The sequence below is a fragment of the Watersipora subatra genome, chromosome 3 (genome assembly GCF_963576615.1).
Source record: "Watersipora subatra chromosome 3, tzWatSuba1.1, whole genome shotgun sequence".
In the NCBI taxonomy this organism is placed as follows: domain Eukaryota; kingdom Metazoa; phylum Bryozoa; class Gymnolaemata; order Cheilostomatida; family Watersiporidae; genus Watersipora; species Watersipora subatra.
Window position 1 is genome coordinate 52,207,772 of NC_088710.1, and position 22,494 is coordinate 52,230,265.

Below are 22,494 nucleotides of genomic sequence, written 5' to 3' on the forward strand. Positions count from 1 at the left end.
TTGATGTCGTTGTAAAATTTAATGTTGTAACATTTGTTACTTCCAGTTGAGCCATAGAAGTTTCTGTTATTAAAGAGTTCAATGCTGTAGACGTCACTGCCATTGTTGAATTTAATGCTGTAGAGGTCGCTGTCGTTGTAAAGTTTATTGCTGGAGAGGTTGCTGTCGTTGTAGAGTTTAATACCGTAAAGGTCGCTGTCACAGTAGAGTTTACTCCTGTAGTATTAGTCATTTGCAGTCGAGGTGTGGTGGTTCTATTAAAAACTCCACCTAAAGAGCTGGTAGGGGCAACCGTCTTTGAGATCTCTTGTGTACTCAGAGTGATATTTCTTGTTGGTGAAGGAGTTATGCTCTCTGTTTGAGTATAATAGGAAGTTTTTAAACTCTTAGTCAAATGATTGTCAGTTAAGGCTGCTGTAGATAGGTTATTGTGATTAAGAGTAAGATTAACAAGCGAATCAGAAGGTACAGTGTTGCCATCTATTGGTGAGATATAACTGCTGAGCTCAGACGAGAGTGTAAAAGGAGTTATCATCTCTGTTGCCTCAGTATCTTGCGCGACATTGATGTAAGAGAAATTATCAGGTAATGCTGTTGTTTGATTGTTTAACATTTGCCCACTTCTATGCAATAAACTGTTATATAGATTTGGTCTTGTCTCTTCAATGAAAGCAAGATAACTCCTAAAACAAAATATGATGTATGTATATACATGTACAGTTATATAGTAGTAATTGTACAGTTGTACATGTAGCTGTGAATATTTGTCAACGTGAAGCTAAAATTAATTATTATAAGAGAGTTCAAATCCCACATGATGTAATATTTTTTCTCAACCTCCATCCTTGGCTTCGGACAGACGAACAGATGAACAGACAAACAGACGGACAGATGAACAGATGAACAGACAGATAGACGAATAGACGGACAGCCAAACAAATGGACAGATGAACAGATGGACAGCCAGACAAATGGACATGGCTTTTATTACATTAAAGGAAATTTAGAGTTTTTTGCCAATTTGCTCCAGACAATTGTTTTTGTTCTGCTGCATTAAAATAAATGCCTTTCGTATCAGTATTGAAATTTGCGTTAACATAAATCCTCCGTAGCAAATACCGAAATCTAAATTTTATCTTGCTGGGTATTTGTTTTTTTTTAAGTTGCTATCTTACTGAAAACCTCTAAACTGACAATAATAAGGTGAGCAGTACTGCTCGTTAGGTTTTCTTCAAAGTACAAAAAATTAGGTATTTGTTTGTGGAATCTATATTCTATTTTTACAAAAAGACTTTCATCCCTTCATCACTGAATGGGATTACTATAGTAAATATTGCCATACTTTTTGTTGTTTGTTATTATTAATCAGAACTCCTTTTGTGTGGGAAAATTTATAAAAATACTGGCATATTTACTAGTAATAATATAGCTGCAAAATTTGATAGCACCTGTTATTTGCAGTTGAGTTGTAATGGTTGTTAGTATTGACCTAACGCTCAATATAGTGACATATACTGTAGCGAGGCGGTTAAACAAAATGAACATTAAAAAATCTATAAAAGCGACAAGTGAAGCTAAGTAGGCGATGCCTCATTTCGTAGACTTACAAAAGCCAGTTCTGATTGAACAAATCTAGACTGAGTGTCTTATATAGGTCTCATATCACCAGACCTTTCATGTGTTCACATCCATGTATTCTCAATCGTAAGATGCAAATAGCAGTCAAAGATATACCAGTCAATGACAAGGCCTGTTACAAGATCTTATAGCAATGCTGTGTATAAAGTAGTATTATTTGTACTCACTGAAGTCCATTAATAATTTCTAGCGTTGTTGGTGCAATACGTGACTTGGGCAAGACAAAGTTGTATAGGTTTGGTAGCTCAATAGTGAAGGAATATGGGAAATCACCTCGAGCATACGCCCAAGACTCAGAGCTTCCAGAAGCTGCATCTAAAACATTTAAACGTATTTCTTTTTTATGGAAGTTTGTTGAACTCGACAGCCGAAAGCATCGGACTTTTACAGACCTGTATTAGGATTTTGAGCAAGACGTCTTTTGATCTCAATTTCAATTTGATTGATATTGATTAAAGTTTACTCAAAATAATATTTAGACTATGTTAGATACTCAACTTAACTGACTCTTTGTACTGCTAGAGTTATCATTCCCTGCGATATATCTTAAGAAGGCAAGTTAGACATCTATATACATGTACAATGTATATATATTTCTTAAAGTATGTGTGTTCGTCGATCTGTCTGTCATTCCGGATATAGCGCACGCTGATTATTTTACCGATGCGTCCACGCGTTACGATGCCTCTGTTAAGAAATATATTTCATAAAGTTTGATTACTATATCTGGGGTCAAAGCCAATTCTTCTCGGGCAAACAATTATATTGTCTCTGCATAGTCATATTCAGAGTTTTTATGAGTAGCTTCTGGTAGAACAGTAACCTTTTTTATACACACAAACACTTCTATGCATGAATTGTTATTATTAATTCTACATTTTCAGGACTTCTATTTTGTTTTCTCAGTTCGTATTAACTGTATCATTACCAAATCATCTTTTATTATAATTAAAGCAAAACTGACTTAATTTAGCTATTACTTGCTAGTTATTTAACATTTACATCTAAACCTTATTATAGTCGTTTTTTTCAATTGATTTGACCTGCATAAACCATTTTCCTCATGATATGAAGTTTGAAAGCTACAGTTGTTTGAGAAAGTTTGAAAACCTTACAGTTGTTTTTATTTTCTTTTAAATTATTTTAGTTACACAAAACATGATATGTAGTTTGAAAGTTAGAATGGCAAATGTTGTTATATGTTAAATACAAATCAATTTTCTGTGCAGACTTTTACTACCCGGGTGATACCGGGTAGTACAGCTAGTACAATAAAAAGTCTTCCAAAGCCAACAAAAAGATGGCTAGATTAAAAAATAGTGTAGCTCTTTGAATCACAAGTAAGAGTTTTTGTCTACTGAAAGACCATAAACGTGAAGCAACTTTTAGGCCAGAGAGCACAACTCCTAGAATATCATACTATATCCTACTCACATAATAAGCTTCCGACAGAGCCAACTCTATACACAGTACCATTAAAGACGTTCTTGATGCCTTCTGCCATTTTTTCTCCAGCCATTAGGTGGTAATAATGGTCAGGAGACTGTATGGAGGAGTGTGACCATGGGAACAATATCATCTGACCATAGCTACAGATACAAACAAGAGAAGATAGCTTTATTAACAGTGTTCAGTGTGCATCAGACATGGAAGTTTCCATGTTTAAGATTTTACTTTTACAGAGTCACTAGCAAATTCTTACCAGAGACTGCTTTATGGTCTTTTAACAAATGGCCAAAGCAAGGCTATTTCTAGTCTTGGTATATCTACATCGCTTCTCTTTACTGACATGAAGATGAGAAAATGCAAAGTTTAAGAACAGCTGTTGGTAGAAAAATGCAACCCTTTTCTGATAGTAGGCGTAATAGATACATAACCCAAATAAGGTAATCCTACTAACCTGTGGAAGGAGAAGTAGGAATGCCAGCTGCCCTTATATTTCTTTATGTAAACTGCCAGAGCATTTGTTTCAGGCTCAGAGAACTCACTCTCTCCGTAATATATCTGAGAGCATTCGTAAGAGCTCCCTCCTCTGCCTGGTACATTATTGTATACTTTATTTTGTGTCTGCCTTACACCAAGTCCTGCCTATTCTCATTGCTATCTACTGTTATTGTTTGTTGGTAAACTAATAATTAACTCTAGTAGTAGTTCAATTCAAAACTAACAACTACATTCCTTTTGTCAGTCTGTGCTGGAGCACTAAATGAATCTTCAGCAAGAATCCTAAGGTAGGCCTTTTTTGTCAAACTAGCTATAGTTATGCTCATAAGTGGATTATATGAAGAAGACAACTTCTATGAATGCCTACTATCAGCTTGAATGATACTACATGTAGGTTATATCAACAAATACTACCCAGTATACACAACTTAGAGAATGTATTATGGTATCCATAGCTTATCTACCAATAGTGCCTCTCGTTAAATGATTACATACCTGACCAGTGGAATCCCCAGTTTCTGTTTAAATCAACGCCTATACATGAAGTTTCTTTGTTTATTTTCCGGTTCTTTCTCCAGAATCTTCCCTAAGTTTATATAAAAAAAATCTAAAGTGCCTTAGCTCATTGACAACACAACTATGGCAATTCTATTTGTCTGTATAATTTAGTCACTGTGTACATGAGATTAACAGGAATAAATATTACTAAATATTTATAGGTACACTGATTCACTATCAATTTAATTATCATATACCGGTATTTACTAGCAATATACAAAGTATATTGTTACAAACACATATACAATTGGTGTTACATGCATTTGTAGAATCCATTTCTAATCAATTTCTACTGACTGTATAGAAGCATGCATAGCTATGAGCATATTTGCAGTTTAAAATAATGCAATGCTTGAAAACATATCTAATCCTTCTTCCACTCAAATTTATATATATATATATATATAGTATATAGTATATAGTATATATATATATATATATATATATATATATATATATATATATATATATATATATATATATATATATATATATATATATATATATATATATATATATATATATATATAGTATATATATATATATATAGTATATATATATATATATATATATATATATATATATATATATATATATATATATATATATATATATATGCCAAGAACCAAATCATGGCAATAAATACCTACGCACTGCCAGTAATAAGATATCCAGCAGGCATAATAAAGTGGACTGAGGAAGCCATCAAAGAAACAGATATAGCAACTCGTAAACTGCTGACCATGCATGGAGCACTCCACCCAAAATCTGATACTATTAGAATGTATCTTGATAGGAAAGATGGCGGTAGGGGACTCAAAAGTGTACAGCAGACAGTGAAAGAGGAAGAGCGAAGCATCAAAGCATATGCAGCCTCCATGGCCATCTCAGATAATTTGCTAGCTGAATTTCAATCGGCTGCTCTCACAACGGACCTATGCCCTGATGATGAGGAAATTGACTGGCATACGAAACCTCTTCATGGTGCTTACCACCAACAAATATCTAAGGTTGGCGATCTTCACCAGACATATATGTGGCTGAACAAAGGAAACCTAACGGCCAATACAGAGTCGCTAATCATGGCTGCCCAGGAGCAAGTGCTCCCAACAAGGCAACTCCAAACGAAAATCTATCACACTAGAGACGATCCTAGATGCAGACTGTGCAAAGATGCACCTGAGACCATCCAACACATCATCAGTGGATGCAGACAGCTAGCAGGGAACGCATACACTGAGCGGCATAATCATGTCGCAGGTATTGTGTATAGAAGTCTATGTGATGAGTATGGCCTTAATAAACCACAACACTGGTGGGAAGCTCCTGGTAAGGTCAATGAAAATGACTGCGCTAAGATCCTCTGGGACTTCTACATCCAAACTGACAAGCATGTCCTAGCAAACCAACCAGATATAGTGGTGGTAGACAAGGAGAACAAGAGGGCTACTATAATAGATATAGCAGTACCCAATGACTACAATATAGCCAGCAAAGAAAAAGAAAAGGTAGAAAAATATCTCCCTCTTAGAGAAGAAATTGAAAAATGCTGGAATGTAAGAACAACCGTAATCCCAGTCGTGATTGGGGCACTGGGCGCAATAACACCGGCGCATAAAATGTGGCTTGCCCAAATACCAACAACAATCAACTCAGGTGAGTTGCAGAAAAGTGCGCTATTGGGAACAGCTAAGATCTTGAGACGAGTGCTCAAACTCCCAGGTCTCTGGTAGGAGACTCGAGTTAGAGCAGAATTTACCACCCATACGGGGTATCCGGGGTGAGGAAACAATTTTTTTTTTATATATATAAAGATTTAAATGTTTGTTGATTTGTTTGTCGTATGTCCGGTTATAGCGATAAAGTTATAGAAACAAAAAACTACTTCTCACTGAAATTGAACTCGGAAACACCAGTTTTGCAAACAGGCGCGCTAATCACTACGTTATCCAACCACCTTGCCATATTATGGAATAACTGTGGACATACTAATTTCACCTGCCAATCTTTAATGGCTTTATTGGAGCTGCTAGTGTACTAAAAAATATGTGTGTAGACTTCACTAAAATGCTTTAAATACATGTATTGATATATAGCATAAACTTAATAAAACTTCTAGCTCACACAGAAATAAATTTTAAACAACATTTAAAGGTTAGATTGGTAAATGTTGTATAATGTTGAATAAAAATAAATGTGCAATGCAAAAACCTTTTGATTACCCGTGCAACTCAGGTCATTCATCTAGTATAAATATAAAACCAATATAATGTATGGAGGTCTCTGAACTATTATCAACTACGGTAACCTTGACCTATTACTATCGACTAAGGCGCATTTATTTTTATTATATTTATCTAGAAGCACCCGTGAACATGTACTCACATTGGTAGTGTTGTGGCTGTACGCGTACCCATCAGCGTTTACTATAGGTACTATGTGGAACTCATACTTCTCCAGCATATTGACTGCCCAGAGCTCATCACTCGCGTATCCTGTCACCAACTACAATGCACAGATGATAGATTCAGATCTCTAGCTTCAAAGATGTTTATGATATAGATTCACACTTGATTTTCATCTATGAACAAGCAATTTACCAAACAGAAAAGCGATTGAGCTTTCACAAGTCTTAACAAGCGAAATGAAAGGGTATAGCCTAGGCATATTGAATAGGCAGTATTAATTCCATGCAAGAACCTAAGCAATGTAGGCAGCTTCTATCAATATTCAACTTGTCACCTGACTACGCTGTCACTTTTGCATTTAGCGAATAGAAATTTCCAAATAATTAAGTATAAAAAAGCAATTTTCAGATACAAATAGGGTCTGAGCAGTCTGAACCTAACAAGCAAGAACTACCGGCCAGTCCAAACATGACACAAAGTTCCCTACTAACATAAGCTGATAGAGCATTTACAATGCATACTTACATTCATTAAATCAGTGCATTTACTTAAAACTCATAGCATAAAGTTAGGTAAATATTGACATCTGAGAGATTAAAATGAAGAGATATACTGCCACGTTTCGCGAGTCCATAAATCTCATTAGATATGAAGGCGCGTTTGTCTAATTAAAATCTTTGAGTTTTTGAAGTCATGTAATCAGCTGCTATGCTTGCCGTATGAGAAGTGAACAAAGCCACATGATAATCACATAGCCTTCAATTAACTAATCACCACAACCCTTCAGGGACGGCTGTGTTGCTCCCTTCACTATGGCCTCAAAGAATAATCAAAATAATTAATTAGAATGTAATAAGCATTTTGTTTGCTTTCATTTTTTGAGATTATGGACAAGACTTTGAAAGGTACAAAATTTATGTTGCATAGAAACCTGACAAACATAAAAGTTATAGAATTGTGGTCCATCAACATAGAGAGTTTATAGAGAGTTTATAGAAATTACTCAAATATGCGGCTTTAAGCTTCATAAACAGACCAGATTTTGCCTAGAAGCTGATTGGACAACTCCTACCTTTGTAATAAGAAAAACCAGAACTGCTGGTGAAATCCACTCTCTGGCGTGTTGCGTACCATCAATGAATATTTTAACTCTAGGCTTGCTGCTGTCAAGGCCATGTACCTATAATATATGTAATATAACATAACATAATGTGCTATAATACAGCATAATATCATATACAGTGTAGTCTAACATCATATACAGTGTAGTCTAACATCATAAACAGTGTAGTCTAACATCATATACAGTGTAGTCTAACATCATATACAGTGTAGTCTAGCATCATATACAGTGTAGTCTAACATCATATACAGTGTAGTCTAACATCATATACAGTGTAGTCTAACATCATATACAGTGTAGTCTAACATCATATACAGTGTAGTCTAACATCATATACAGTGTAGTCTAACATCATATACAGTGTAGTCTAACATCATATACAGTGTAGTCTAACATCATATACAGTGTAGTCTAACATCATATACAGTGTAGTCTAACATCATATACAGTGTAGTCTAACATCATATACAATGTAGTCTAACATCATATACAGTGTAGTCTAACATCATATACAGTGTAGTCTAACATCATATACAGTGTAGTCTAACATCATATACAGTGTAGTCTAACATCATATACAGTGTAGTCTAACATCATATACAACATTTATTTGACCTGAAATAAGCAAATAGAAGGTATGTGGTGTGATCATATCTGTACAAACTGCCTTCAACCATTAAAAAATTTAGAAAAGTTAAAAATTTAACCTACATAATCATTCAAAAAAAAGTTTTATAGCTGTTTGCTGACATATTTAAAAGTAGGATAGAATGAGGATTAATTTAATATATAATTTATGGCTATTAACTTAATTCACAATGAGTGACTATGTTGTAAATATGAATTTTAGTTTTCCAACAAAGGATTCCAATTCATTTCACGCATCATTGAAATATGTTTTTTACGTAGTGATTATTATTCTGGCATTTAATATATTTTTAATCCTTATATATATATATTTTATTGTAGAGGAGCCTGCAACATCATTTAGCTAATATGATCATAACCAGAGACCGTGTAACCAATTACAATGACTTTATTTTGTGAGATTCTGTTGTGTCTACGATTACAACGACCTTCAACTATGTAAAATATTCATATATTGTAGTCGCTTTTGTTTTTAGCGTGATGATCAAGTCTATGATTAATTATAGAAACTTTGAGGAAGTTGAATAGTGCTGGCCTGGTATGGCAGCTGCAGAGGCAAGCTCTGTGCCATTTTAATCAAAGAATAATTTATGCTAGCAATGCTAAACTGTGGCCTGCTAGGGTACTCCACCTTTCTATGGTATGTTCACATTTGTTGACTGTCCAGGATATGACCTCTTGAATAAAATGTGTCTATTTTAACTGTCCAGCATTAGGCGTAACCCGAAATACCAGTAATGATTTAGTAGATGCAATGACTAACTGAGGTAAAAGATGGACAAGCTATTTAAGTTGATGCTTGTTTTTTGGACTTTCTGTATTTATGAAGACTGAGTCTCCTACATCCATAATGGCATCATTCAGACCATTTGTGTATAAAGTCTTGTATCCGGGTAATGACAATGTTCTTGTGCATTTATAATGACATAGCTTAACATCTTGTCATATGACTTTCAATGTTCTGCATACAATTATATATCAAAGACAAAAATGAATAAATTACGAAGCAGTTAATACATACCTTGACAGCAATAATTTCTCTGCCTTCAAATGTCTCACCAATAACTTCTGTGGCACATATATCCTGATAATCCTCAGCCAATGCATAAATATACTCCTTTATCTACAGCAGCAAATCGTTAGGTTAGCTGTGAGAAACATTCGCTTTTTTTCTTTGCAGCATAGACCTTGCTGCATCAAGAAAATGAAAAAAATGGATTCAAATTAACATTGAAGACATACACACCCCCTTAACATACAATTACTGTACCGGTAATCATAAACCCCAAACCAAGTAAAAGTGATGAGAAAAAGAGAACAAGTTGTCGATACAAACCAATAATACTACAGTTACTGAACAGTCATTATATTAAAAAAATTAAGTTTAGTTTTTTCTTTTTGAAGAGCCAAAGGAGATGAGCTTGGGAAGATCTTGGAATGGATTAGGATATTAACATGTATTTTATTCTTTGTAGGATGTAAAACTACTATAAAATACACTTGATTGAAGTGTCTACTGTAAAATAATCTGTGCTGGTTGTGGTACCTCACGACACAATATCCTAGGAGATACCTCAATAACAAATATCATAGGAGATACCTCAATAACCAATATTCTAGGAGATACCTCTATAACCAATATCCTAAGATATACCTCAATAACAAATATCATAGGAGATACCTTAATAACAAATATCCTAAGAGATACCTCAATAACAAATATCATAGGAGATACCTCGATAACAAATATCCTAAGAGATACCTCGATAACAAATATTCTAGGAGATACCTCAATAACAAATATCCTAAGAGATACCTCAATAACAAATATCATAGGAGATACCTTAATAACAAATATCCTAAGAGATACCTCAATAACAAATATCATAGGAGACACCTCAATAACAAATATCCTAAGAGATACCCCGATAACAAATATTCTAGGAGATACCTCAATAACAAATATCATAGGAGATACCTTTATAACAAATATCATAGGAGATACCATTATAACAAATATCATAGGAGATACCATTATAACAAATATCCTAAGAGATACCTCGATAACAAATATCCTAAGAGATACCTCAATAACAAATATCATAGGAGATACCTTAATAACAAATATCCTAAGAGATACCTCAATAACAAATATCCTAAGAGATACCCCGATAACAAATATCATAGGAGATACCTCGATAACAAATATTCTAGGAGATACCTCAATAACAAATATCATAGGAGATACCTTTATAACAAATATCATAGGAGATACCATTATAACAAATATCATAGGAGATACCATTATAACAAATATCCTAGAAGATACCTCAATAACAAATATCCTAGGAGATACCTCGATAACAAATATCCTAAGAGATACCTCTATAACAAATATCCTAGAAGATACCTCAATAACAAATATCCTAGAAGATACCTCAATAACAAATATCCTAAGAGATACCTCGATAACAAATATCCTAGAAGATACCTCAATAACAAATATCATAGGAGATACCTCGATAACAAATATCATAGGAGATACCATTATAACAAATATCATAGGAGATACCATTATAACAAATATCCTAAGAGATACCTCGATAACAAATATCCTAGAAGATACCTCAATAACAAATATCATAGGAGATACCATTATAACAAATATCCTAAGAGATACCTCGATAACAAATATCCTAGAAGATACCTCAATAACAAATATCATAGGAGATACCATTATAACAAATATCCTAAGAGATACCTCGATAACAAATATCCTAGAAGATACCTCAATAACAAATATCATAGGAGATACCTTTATAACAAATATCATAGGAGATACCATTATAACAAATATCATAGGAGATACCATTATAACAAATATCCTAAGAGATACCTCGATAACAAATATCCTAAGAGATACCTCGATAACAAATATTCTAGGAGATACCTCGATAACAAATATCATAGGAGATACCTTTATAACAAATATCATAGGAGATACCATTATAACAAATATCATAGGAGATACCATTATAACAAATATCCTAAGAGATACCTCGATAACAAATATCCTAGAAGATACCTCAATAACAAATATCATAGGAGATACCATTATAACAAATATCCTAAGAGATACCTCGATAACAAATATCCTAGAAGATACCTCAATAACAAATATCATAGGAGATACCTTTATAACAAATATCATAGGAGATACCATTATAACAAATATCATAGGAGATACCATTATAACAAATATCCTAAGAGATACCTCGATAACAAATATCCTAAGAGATACCTCGATAACAAATATTCTAGGAGATACCTCAATAACAAATATCATAGGAGATACCTTTATAACAAATATCATAGGAGATACCATTATAACAAATATCATAGGAGATACCATTATAACAAATATCCTAAGAGATACCTCGATAACAAATTTCCTAAGAGATACCTCGATAACAAATATCCTAGAAGATACCTCAATAACAAATATCATAGGAGATACCTCGATAACAAATATTCTAGGAGATACCTCAATAACAAATATCATAGGAGATACCATTATAACAAATATCATAGGAGATACCATTATAACAAATATCCTAAGAGATACCTCGATAACAAATATCCTAGAAGATACCTCAATAACAAATATCATAGGAGATACCATTATAACAAATATCCTAGGATATACCTCGATAACAAATATCCTAGGAGATACCTCAATAACAAATATCATAGGAGATACCTCGATAACAAATATCCTAAGAGATACCTCAATAACAAATATCCTAAGAGATACCTCGATAACAAATATCCTAGAAGATACCTCAATAACAAATATCATAGGAGATACCATTATAACAAATATCCTAGGATATACCTCGATAACAAATATCCTAGGAGATACCTCAATAACAAATATCATAGGAGATACCTCGATAACAAATATCCTAAGAGATACCTCAATAACAAATATCCTAAGAGATACCTCGATAACAAATATCCTAAGAGATACCTCGATAACAAATATCCTAGAAGATACCTCAATAACAAATATCCTAGAAGATACCTCAATAACAAATATCATAGGAGATACCTCTATAACAAATATCCTAGGATATACCTCGATAACAAATATCCTAGAAGATACCTCAATAACAAATATCCTAGAAGATACCTCAATAACAAATATCATAGGAGATACCTCTATAACAAATATCCTAGGATATACCTCGATAACAAATATCCTAGGAGATACCTCAATAACAAATATCTTAGGAGATACCTCAATAATAAATATCCTAGGAGATACCTCAATAACAAATATCCTAAGAAATACCTTAATAACAAATATCCTAGGAGATGGATGACTAAAAACAGATACTCTTAAGCTGCCTTCTCTTTAGGAAAAGGAAATTTTTTTCTAGACGTTAAAAGAATAACTATGTCACTCTATTAAAATGTCTAGAATTTCCATTATAAAAACACGCAGCGTGCTATTGAACATTGCACATTTCTATTAATAAGCCAGTTGCAACTGGTTGCTGCCAGTTATTGCCAGTTGTTGCCAGCAAGAAGTGCCGTGAGCCATTGCTTAGTTTTTGCTAAACTGACTAATATAGGGCATCAGTTGCTACCAGCAAAGCTTACAAAACCATCTGGAGTTATCCCTAACTAAACTCACCTAAAAGCTAAGCCTACTGATGGAATTTGTCGATTCATTTGTTTTACTATTATCACAGTGTCATTACAAGGTCATTACAGGGTCATATGACTCTTTACAACAGATTAACTGGGTGCAAAGTGTCAATACTGTATTTTGCACTCACAATGATGAGTTGAGTATAAATAGGACATGGACTAGTTATTCATTTTTAGGATAACCACTGCCCACGCCACCCTTTTTCACCAGTTCAAACAGATCGAGGCAACAACAACAAACCCTGGTAATACTTAGACCCAGGATACATCTGCAAGTTAGGTGTGGTATTTAATCATGCAGACAAGCTCAATATAGATATTGCTCAAGAATATCCAACATGCAGTGATTATTCATACTGTCTGCAGCCTGACAACAATTTTTTACAAAAATAAACACCTACAGTATGCAAACAAATTAGCGATCACTTCAAACTAGTTTCTATAATTCATTTTTTAACCTTATTTTACTCAAACAAATTTCCAGACTACTCTATTTGTGAGGTGGATATAATAGATTCAAAGACTGGAGTGTTTGAAACAATAAGTTGCTTTCTCTCCCCCTCCCCCTCTTCCCCTATCTTTCTTCCTCTCTCCCTCTCCCACACACCTTCAAGTATACACTTACACACATATGCACTTGCACCATACCGCATGCACACGCACACATGTGCACACCCTCATACACTCACAAACCTTCATGCGCATGAACACACACACAAGCATGCACATGAACACGTATATGAACATGCACACTCACACACGCACGAACGCACACGTGTGCACACACTCACTTACACCCTCATACAACCTCATGCACACAAACGCTCACGCACACGCACACTCACACCCTAATGTACCCTCACACCATCACGAGCAAACTTACGTCTTAACCCCTCACATACTCTCAGATCCACATTCATGCATATGCATGTAAAAAATTGTACATCCCTTCAATAATCAGCCATACACCCATTGTAAGCAGTGATGAGTGTGAGACGTGAGACGATTGAGAGAGACGAGTGTGAGAGAGACGAGTGAGAGAGATGAGTGAAAGAGACTAGTGAGAGAGACGAGTGAGACAGACGAGTGAGAGAGACGAGTGAAAGACACGAGTGAGAGAGAGACGAGTGAGAGAGACAAATGAGAGAGACGAGTGAGAGAGACGAGTGAGAGACGAGGGAAAGAGACGAGTGAGAGAGACGAGTGAGAGAGATGAGTGAAAGAGACTAGTGAGAGAGACGAGTGAGACAGACGAGTGAGAGAGACGAGTGAAAGACACGAGTGAGAGAGAGACGAGTGAGAGAGACAAATGAGAGAGACGAGTGAGAGAGACGAGTGAGAGACGAGGGAAAGAGACGAGTGAGAGAGACGAGTGAGACAGACGAGTGAGAGAAACGAGTGAGAGAGACGAGTGAGAGAGACGAGTGAGAGAGACGAGTGAGAGACGAGTGAGAGAGACGAGTGAGAGAGACGAGTGAAAGAGACGAGTGAAAGAGACGAGTGAGAGAGACGAGTGAGACAGACGAGTGAGACAGACGAGTGAGAGAGACGAGTGAGAGACGAGGGAAAGAGACGAGTGAGAGAGACGAGTGAGAGAGACGAGTGAGAGACGAGTGAGAGACGAGGGAGACAGACGAGTGAGAGAGACGAGTGAGAGACGAGTGAGAGACGAGGGAGACAGACGAGTGAGAGAGACGAGTGAGACAGACGAGTGAGACAGACGAGTGAGAGAGACGAGTGAGAGAAACGAGTGAGAGAGACGAGTGAGAGAGACGAGTGAGAGAGATGAGTGAGAGACGAGTGAGAGAGACGAGTGAGAGAGATGAGTGAGAGAGACGAGTGAAAGAGACGAGTGAGAGAGACGAGTGAGACAGACGAGTGAGAGAGACGAGTGAGAGAAACGAGTGAGAGAGACGAGTGAGAGACGAGTGAGAGACGAGTGAGAGAGACGAGTGAGAGAGACGAGTGAGAGAGACGAGTGAGACAGACGAGTGAGACAGACGAGTGAGAGAGACGAGTGAGAGATGAGTGAAAGACGAGTGAAAGAGACGAGTGAGAGAGACGAGTGAGACAGACGAGTGAGACAGACGAGTGAGAGAGACGAGTGAGAGAAACGAGTGAGAGAGACGAGTGAGAGAGACGAGTGAGAGAGATGAGTGAGAGACGAGTGAGAGAGACGAGTGAGAGAGATGAGTGAGAGAGACGAGTGAAAGAGACGAGTGAGAGAGACGAGTGAGACAGACGAGTGAGAGAGACGAGTGAGAGAAACGAGTGAGAGAGACGAGTGAGAGACGAGTGAGAGACGAGTGAGAGAGACGAGTGAGAGAGACGAGTGAGAGAGACGAGTGAGACAGACGAGTGAGACAGACGAGTGAGAGAGACGAGTGAGAGATGAGTGAAAGACGAGGGAAAGAGACGAGTGAGAGAGACGAGTGAGACAGACGAGTGAGAGAGACGAGTGAGAGAAACGAGTGAAAGAGACGAGTGAGAGACGAGTGAGAGAGACGAGTGAGAGACGAGTGAGAGAGACGAGTGAGAGAGACGAGTGAGAGAGACGAGTGAGAGAGACGAGTGAAAGAGACGAGTGAGAGAGACGAGTGAGAGACGAGTGAGAGACGAGTGAGAGAGACGAGTGAGAGACGAGTGAGAGACGAGTGAGAGAGACGAGTGAGAGACGAGTGAGAGAGACGAGTGAGACAGACGAGTGAGACAGACGAGTGAGAGAGACGAGTGAGAGAAACGAGTGAGAGAGACGAGTGAGAGACGAGTGAGAGAGACGAGTGAGAGACGAGTGAGAGAGACGAGTGAGAGAGACGAGTGAGAGAGACGAGTGAGAGAGACGAGTGAGACAGACGAGTGAGAGAGACGAGTGAGAGACGAGTGAAAGACGAGGGAAAGAGACGAGTAAGAGAGACGAGTGAGAGAGACGAGTGAGACAGACGAGTGAGAGAGACGAGTGAGAGAAACGAGTGAGAGAGACGAGTGAGAGACGAGTGAGAGAGGCGAGTGAGAGAGACGAGTGAGAGACGAGTGAGAGACGAGGGAAAGAGACGAGTGAGAGAGACGAGTGAGACAGACGAGTGAGACAGACGAGTGAGACAGACGAGTGAGAGAGACGAGTGAGAGAAACGAGTGAGAGAGACGAGTGAGAGACGAGTGAGAGAGACGAGTGAGAGACGAGTGAGAGACGAGTGAGAGAGACGAGTGAGAGACGAGTGAGAGAGACGAGTGAGAGAGACGAGTGAGAGAGACGAGTGAAAGAGACGAGTGAAAGAGACGAGTGAAAGAGACGAGTGAAAGAGACGAGTGAGAGAGACGAGTAAGAGAGAGACGAGTGAGAGAGACGAGTGAGAGAGACGAGTGAGAGAGACGAGTGAGAGAGACGAGTGAGAGAGACGAGTGAGAGAGACGAGTGAGAGAGACGAGTGAGAGGGACGAGTGAGAGGGACGAGTGAGAGGGACGATTGAGAGGGACGAGTGAGAGGGACGAGTGAGAGGGACGAGTGAGAGGGACGAGTGAGAGGGACGAGTGAGAGGGACGAGTGAGAGGGACGAGTGAGAGAGACGAGTGAGAGAAAAGTGAGGCTTGAGAGATGAGAGAATAGCAGAATTATCTCTAAGTTGAAACAAGCAGTTTGGCCATCAGCCAATCACTAGACATAATAAATGGAGCCTTGCTGCTCAATTATGCAGGTTTTTTGCATGATTTATATGTCCAGTATTGGTTCATATTTTAGTCAATGATGACAGCTTGGTAAATAAATAGTTATTGAGCTCATTAGTATTGATAGCCACGCAATTGTTTAAAAATACCAAAACTACAACGTTATTTTGATTATAATGGTTTATGGTTTGTGACATTATCAGGTTGGAAAATCAGACAAAGCATGAGTGTTTATTGATTTCTCGCCCAGATGAGGTGTTTACTAGCAATTTGGAATTCTAACTTGGCTTCATGCAAGAATGTGATCTACTCTTGTATACATAATAGCAAGTGTTGGTGCGCTACACACAGTATAACTTACACTGCTGTACGTGTTGTATGACTCCAAATCAAAATCGTTAAGAGATCTTTTCTTTCTTCCAGAGTCTTTCCATCCATGCTCAATGTTCACTTCTTCAATCCTGTAAATATATTCTTTGTTACTCGCTAAACAAAATAACTGGCTCTATCTAAAGGTTTATAGTCGCACTCCACTTTTGGACAAATCTGATTCTGTACTTACCCAATATATTCAGGTTTTCCCAAAAATCAGAAATGAAGAAACTACAAAAAAAACTGCACCTAAACTCAAAAGTGACCATTTATTTGTTTGGTACTAGCTACTGCCCTTCTTGGCAGACCTTCAGAACTTTTTTAATTAATTGAGAAGACCAAGGCTTTAGCATTCTAGCCAGGAAGTGCATTCAAGCAAAATTCTTACAAAGCAATTGGATAGCTGTTAAATTCTCTAGTTTAAAAGACATACTTATGCATACAGAATCTCGCACCCTGGCAGTAGCAGTAGTCAGAGCAGTTGTCAGAGAATTTCTGTCTTTATGAATAAAACATCCAAGGAAGGCAAATGGAGGAAACCATAAGGGCACAAAATATGCTTCATGGAATAAGGTTTGCATATATATTGATTGTAAAGATGTGTCTGTGAATCAACCTTTTTTTATATGATGTAGGCAAAAATGATATGAAAAAGAGTTGCTCTACAGTTTGTTGCGACAGCGAAATTTACTTTTAATGTGTACAGTTATTGTATTTGTAAAACTGGAGACAAATAGATACGGTCAATGCTGTTCAAAACAAATTAGATCGTGAAACAACAAATAAAGAATAGTGAACTGTCATAAAGAAGTGTTATAAGTATAATGAACATGCAAAGCCTGAGTTCAGCTTGCTTTGAGTGAAGAACAATTTTATCCAATCTATATACCGTAAAACCTTTATTTGAACGCCATGGCACTCTATTTTTTAAATTTTTTATTAAAGGGCGCTTTATTAGGAGTGACGTTCAAATAAAGGGTGGTGTTGTATTTCTCAAACACCTCGATCACCAGGATGTTAAGAAGATAAGTTTAATCCTTTCGCGGGCGAATCGAGTGTTGTGTAAAGGTTTTGTGTGCTGCCCTTTACTAATTCAAAAGTACAAGACTCAGTGCAAGAGTTCATACACATATTTTATGTGCTTAGTATACAGTGGTTACAAGAATAGCATGCAACAAGTCGTATAACAGGCGCAGATCAGCTCTTCCTTCTTCTTCGAAATGCTCGTGCTTATCTAGCGGGAGGCCCGCCTCGAGTTCCACTTGGCTGGACTCGATTCGGCTCGGCACACACAATCCACCACAGTTGCTTATATTTTGCACTATTCTCCGGGCAGTATGACATTAATTTTTTCGGAGGCAAGAAATTTGCTAACTTACCTCCAGCTTGTAGATTTTTTAAATAAATATGCACGAGGAAGCTGATACATGTCTCTACCAGTTGGTATTTATTGCTTGCAATTAACCAACGATGATCTTATAGCTTGTGCTCTGCTTTGCATTTTGTTGGAGCTTTTAAGTTTTTATTTCATTCTATATTTGAAGTTATATTTTTTTTCATAACTATATTTAGAAATTTTGCATAAAAGCTCATTGCACTCGTCGATATGTTTGTTACAGTTCACAGCCAAAACTGTAAACAGTGAACTTTTTAAGTGCAATAGAACAGAAGTTATGAACGTCGATCTATTGTAAGCTAAGTTCAGATTACTGCAAGCATGCTATCAAATAATATGCTATCAAATTATATCAAATAGTAAACTTATAAATATGCAAATTTATAAGTTTTATAATAACATATCAAATGCTACAAATATATATTCTAAAACAAGTGACATAAACAAACCATAATTATAATACATGCAGCAACCAAAATTAACATTTCAAAACAAATATTAACATTTTTAATACAAAAATACAAGCATCATTTGCTCGGCCAGTTGAGTTCTGATTGTTGCTTGCGTTTGAAGCCAAATCATATTCTTTGGGCTGTTCAATACCTTCCACAGCGTCTTCTGACCTCAACTCCTTTTCTGCACAGCTGAGCTAGTTGATATTAGCGTTCAAACAATTTTTTAGCATAGCAAAACTTTTCATGCGATGACATTTTGAATAGAAACCTCTAGCGCGAATAAAGAGAAACCGCATGTAATCAAAATAGCCTCAAAATGTTAGCTTCAAAATATGTTGTAGCATATTTTTCATCGTAAATGCGAAAACTTTTCTCACATACATCGAAGTATCAAGCCCGCATTAAAAAAAGAACACATGTTAGTCTGATACAGCTACTAATTGTTTCTATGGTGTTGCAATCTAAGTTTCTTACAAAAACATCTAATGACTTAGAGTTGAAAATGGCCTTCGATACAAACAAAAAAACGAACCCATTAATTATTATTGACGTAATTGAGTCATTATTAGTACGGTTTTGTGGATACTTTTCTACTGATCACTTACTATTATAGGTTCGTGAAGACTAAGATAGCCAAATAGTAAGTGGAAATTAAACAGAGGTGGCGTTCAATTAAAGGGTGACGCTCTATTTTTTAATCCTTCTCCCATAATGGCGTTCAAATAAAGGTTGCGTTCAAATACAGGTTTTATGGTATCTATATATTTTCTATATATTTATTTCTCAACTTTGGTCATATGTGTATTCGTGTATTCATTGTTGTGATTGTCCAGTTATAGCTATTAATTTAGCATTGCACCCACACGTTACGACGCCTTTGTTAAGAAATATTTTGGGACCTAAGTGTATGCAACACGATGCTTCTTTGTCGTTTTTTTCGTTACGTCAAATTTGTTTCGTCTCACGGTACCAACAGTAATATATATATATATATAAATCTATTTGTTTGTTTATCTGTCGTATGTCCAGTTTATAGCGATTGGTTAAAAAAGCACTCTTACAGCGCTTGAACTACTAGAAGCAAACTACTAAAAGCAAGCTTGAACTACTAAAAGAAAAATACATGCTCAGAATTTTCTGAAGACAACGCTTGCAGTCTGATGCGCCGTGACACCCATGAGAGATTATGATGCATAACAATTATAAGCACAATGATTCCAAACTGTAGCAAGGTGGCTACACAGTTTAGTGGAGGCGAGCTTAGCTTAGCATCTGTACATCCAAATGTACGAGCTCGATTCCTGTGAAGTGCAATTTTTTTTAAAGAACGAACACAAATAGAATTGGAAAAACCAACACAGCTTTTATTATAGTAAAGATTTAGACCAGCTAAAGTCACTCAAATTCATTGGGTAAAGAAACTTAGCCAATGGCAACTAAACTACCTGCTACTAACCATTTTATTTATTACCCCACCAAATTACCTGCCGCTGTTTATACTTTATAAGCTGCTTTAAATCTAGAATGAATGTATAAAATAGAAAGTAAGAAATGTTTTTCAACAAAATGGTTTAGCTATGCTTTGAAATATTTAAATTATACACTGACTGGAGACACACAGAAATAAACAAACACTGTCGTTTAAAAGCTTAAATGATAAATGTTGTATATGTCCATTAAAATACATTTTCTGTGGAACAACTTTATATATCACCCATACAATGCCGGGCATTCATCTGGTCTATAATTATAAATTTAAGTTTGTTTGTTGGTTTATTGGTCTGTCACATGTCCAGTTATAGCAACAAAATACGCACGCTTGCAGTGCTTAGCGTTAGTGCTGATTAACTAGAATTGAACTCAAAAACAGAGGCTTGGCAGAGAGGCGCACTAACCACTGCACCACCTGCCCACCTTGCCATACTATGGCATAATTGTGGCCATACTTGTTACTCCTGCCAATCTTTAATGGCGCACAAGACTCCCAGTGTACTAGAAGAAAAATACGTGCCGAGACTTCCCCGAAATGCTATATATATATATATATATATACACATACATACATATGAATATTTACATATACTAGCTGCGCTACCTGGCGTTGCCCGGGTATTGAAAATCAGCTTATAGACAATAAGAGGTAATGAGAGTTGCCTGCCACTTGCTATTAGCCTGGCACATTGCCAATAGAAAATTCAAGTAAGTTTACTAAGAAGAGCTACGGCTTCTACTTTAAGCTATGCTACGCTATGCTTAGAGTTTGCGTCATGACGGAACACGTAGCGTATTTGCTCCCATATAGCAACATATATCACCTAGCGAATCTATCACGCTTGTGTGGTCTTGTTATTGAGGCAGTCGGACTGGTGAACAGGAGGTTCCAAGATCAAACCTTCTGCTTAATGGATTCTTTATTCTAAGATTTTAGTAGCTATAGCTTGAACGACACACATACGACCAACTTCGAGAAATGTATATGTGATTGATGTCATAATCATAATGTCTCTCCATTTGTAGCTAAACTAATATAATTTTATGATAAAAAGTTTTATGAATTAGGAGCAATTTAGAAAATTAAAAGTTTTTGATAACATTTTATGTGTGAGTGAATAATATTATTACACATCATTCTAAAAGAAACAAACTTACTTTGATATTGTGATGCTGCCTTGACTTGAAGCATATGGTTTGACAGCAGCTGCTACCTCTTCTGCAAGCTCCTCATGAACCAAAAGAGAAAATGTGCCATTTTTTCCAGCGTGTAAAATATCCACCTATAACAATATAATTACATATAACCACTTGTGCCATACTATAATGTTATGTCTTAGTTTCAAATGCTGTGCTTACTTTTTACTGAAGTATGGCTTCTAATACTGGTGCTGTACTTGCTGGTATTGTTCACTGCTCGATTGATATGGTTAAGGTTTAATGCGTATCTCAAACCTGAAGTGTTGATAAGTTACAATAATATTCACTACACTATCAATGACGAGGTATTCCAATATCTATTTTCATGCACGACATTGTAATATAGAGTTTTGGTAACAAGGTTGATAGTGACTCATAAAATATTGTGAAAACCTTTCAAGCACAAAAAAACTTGTCTAACAAATTATGGGAAACTTTCCAATTTATTTTAAGAATATATAGTTTAGAAAATTCTAGAATTTTCTAAATTTCTTTTTTGCATAAAGGCAATTAACAGACTTGCTATAGTATTCATCACAGTATCAAAAATGAGGTATGATAATATCAATTTCATATACAACAATACAATATAAAGTCTTTGTAACAAGGTCGATGGTGACACAAAGTACTGAAAACACCTCATGTGTACATAAACAACATGTCTAACAAATTATGATGAACTTAGCAATTTATTTCAGGGATAAAAAATCAGTAAATTATACATTTCTTTCTCATATAGAAGCAATCAAGAGACTATAAAGGTGCCAGCTATATTCACCTGATCAGGCTGAGCCTCAGCGAGCGAGGAAAGAACTCTATAGACAACTCTAACTTCCTTCGCCGCGTGAATCACCATTAATACAGCTGATTGCTCGCTAAAA

General features: G+C 36.4%; 1 protein-coding gene across 1 annotated transcript; it reads right to left on the bottom strand.

The window, feature by feature from the left end:
• Window positions 1-1,700: 1,700 nt before the first annotated feature.
• On the bottom strand, window positions 1,701-22,469 carry LOC137390712 (carboxypeptidase B-like). Its single transcript, XM_068077035.1, has 10 exons — window positions 22,392-22,469; window positions 21,572-21,696; window positions 17,061-17,160; window positions 9,341-9,442; window positions 7,621-7,728; window positions 6,526-6,645; window positions 4,078-4,168; window positions 3,539-3,674; window positions 3,073-3,227; window positions 1,701-1,953 (listed from the first exon to the last, which is right to left on the bottom strand). The coding sequence occupies exons 1-10, from the start codon at window positions 22,467-22,469 to the stop codon at window positions 1,802-1,804; spliced, it is 1,167 nt and encodes a 388-aa protein (XP_067933136.1). The 3' UTR covers window positions 1,701-1,801.
• Between the last annotated feature and the right edge of the window lie 25 nt (window positions 22,470-22,494).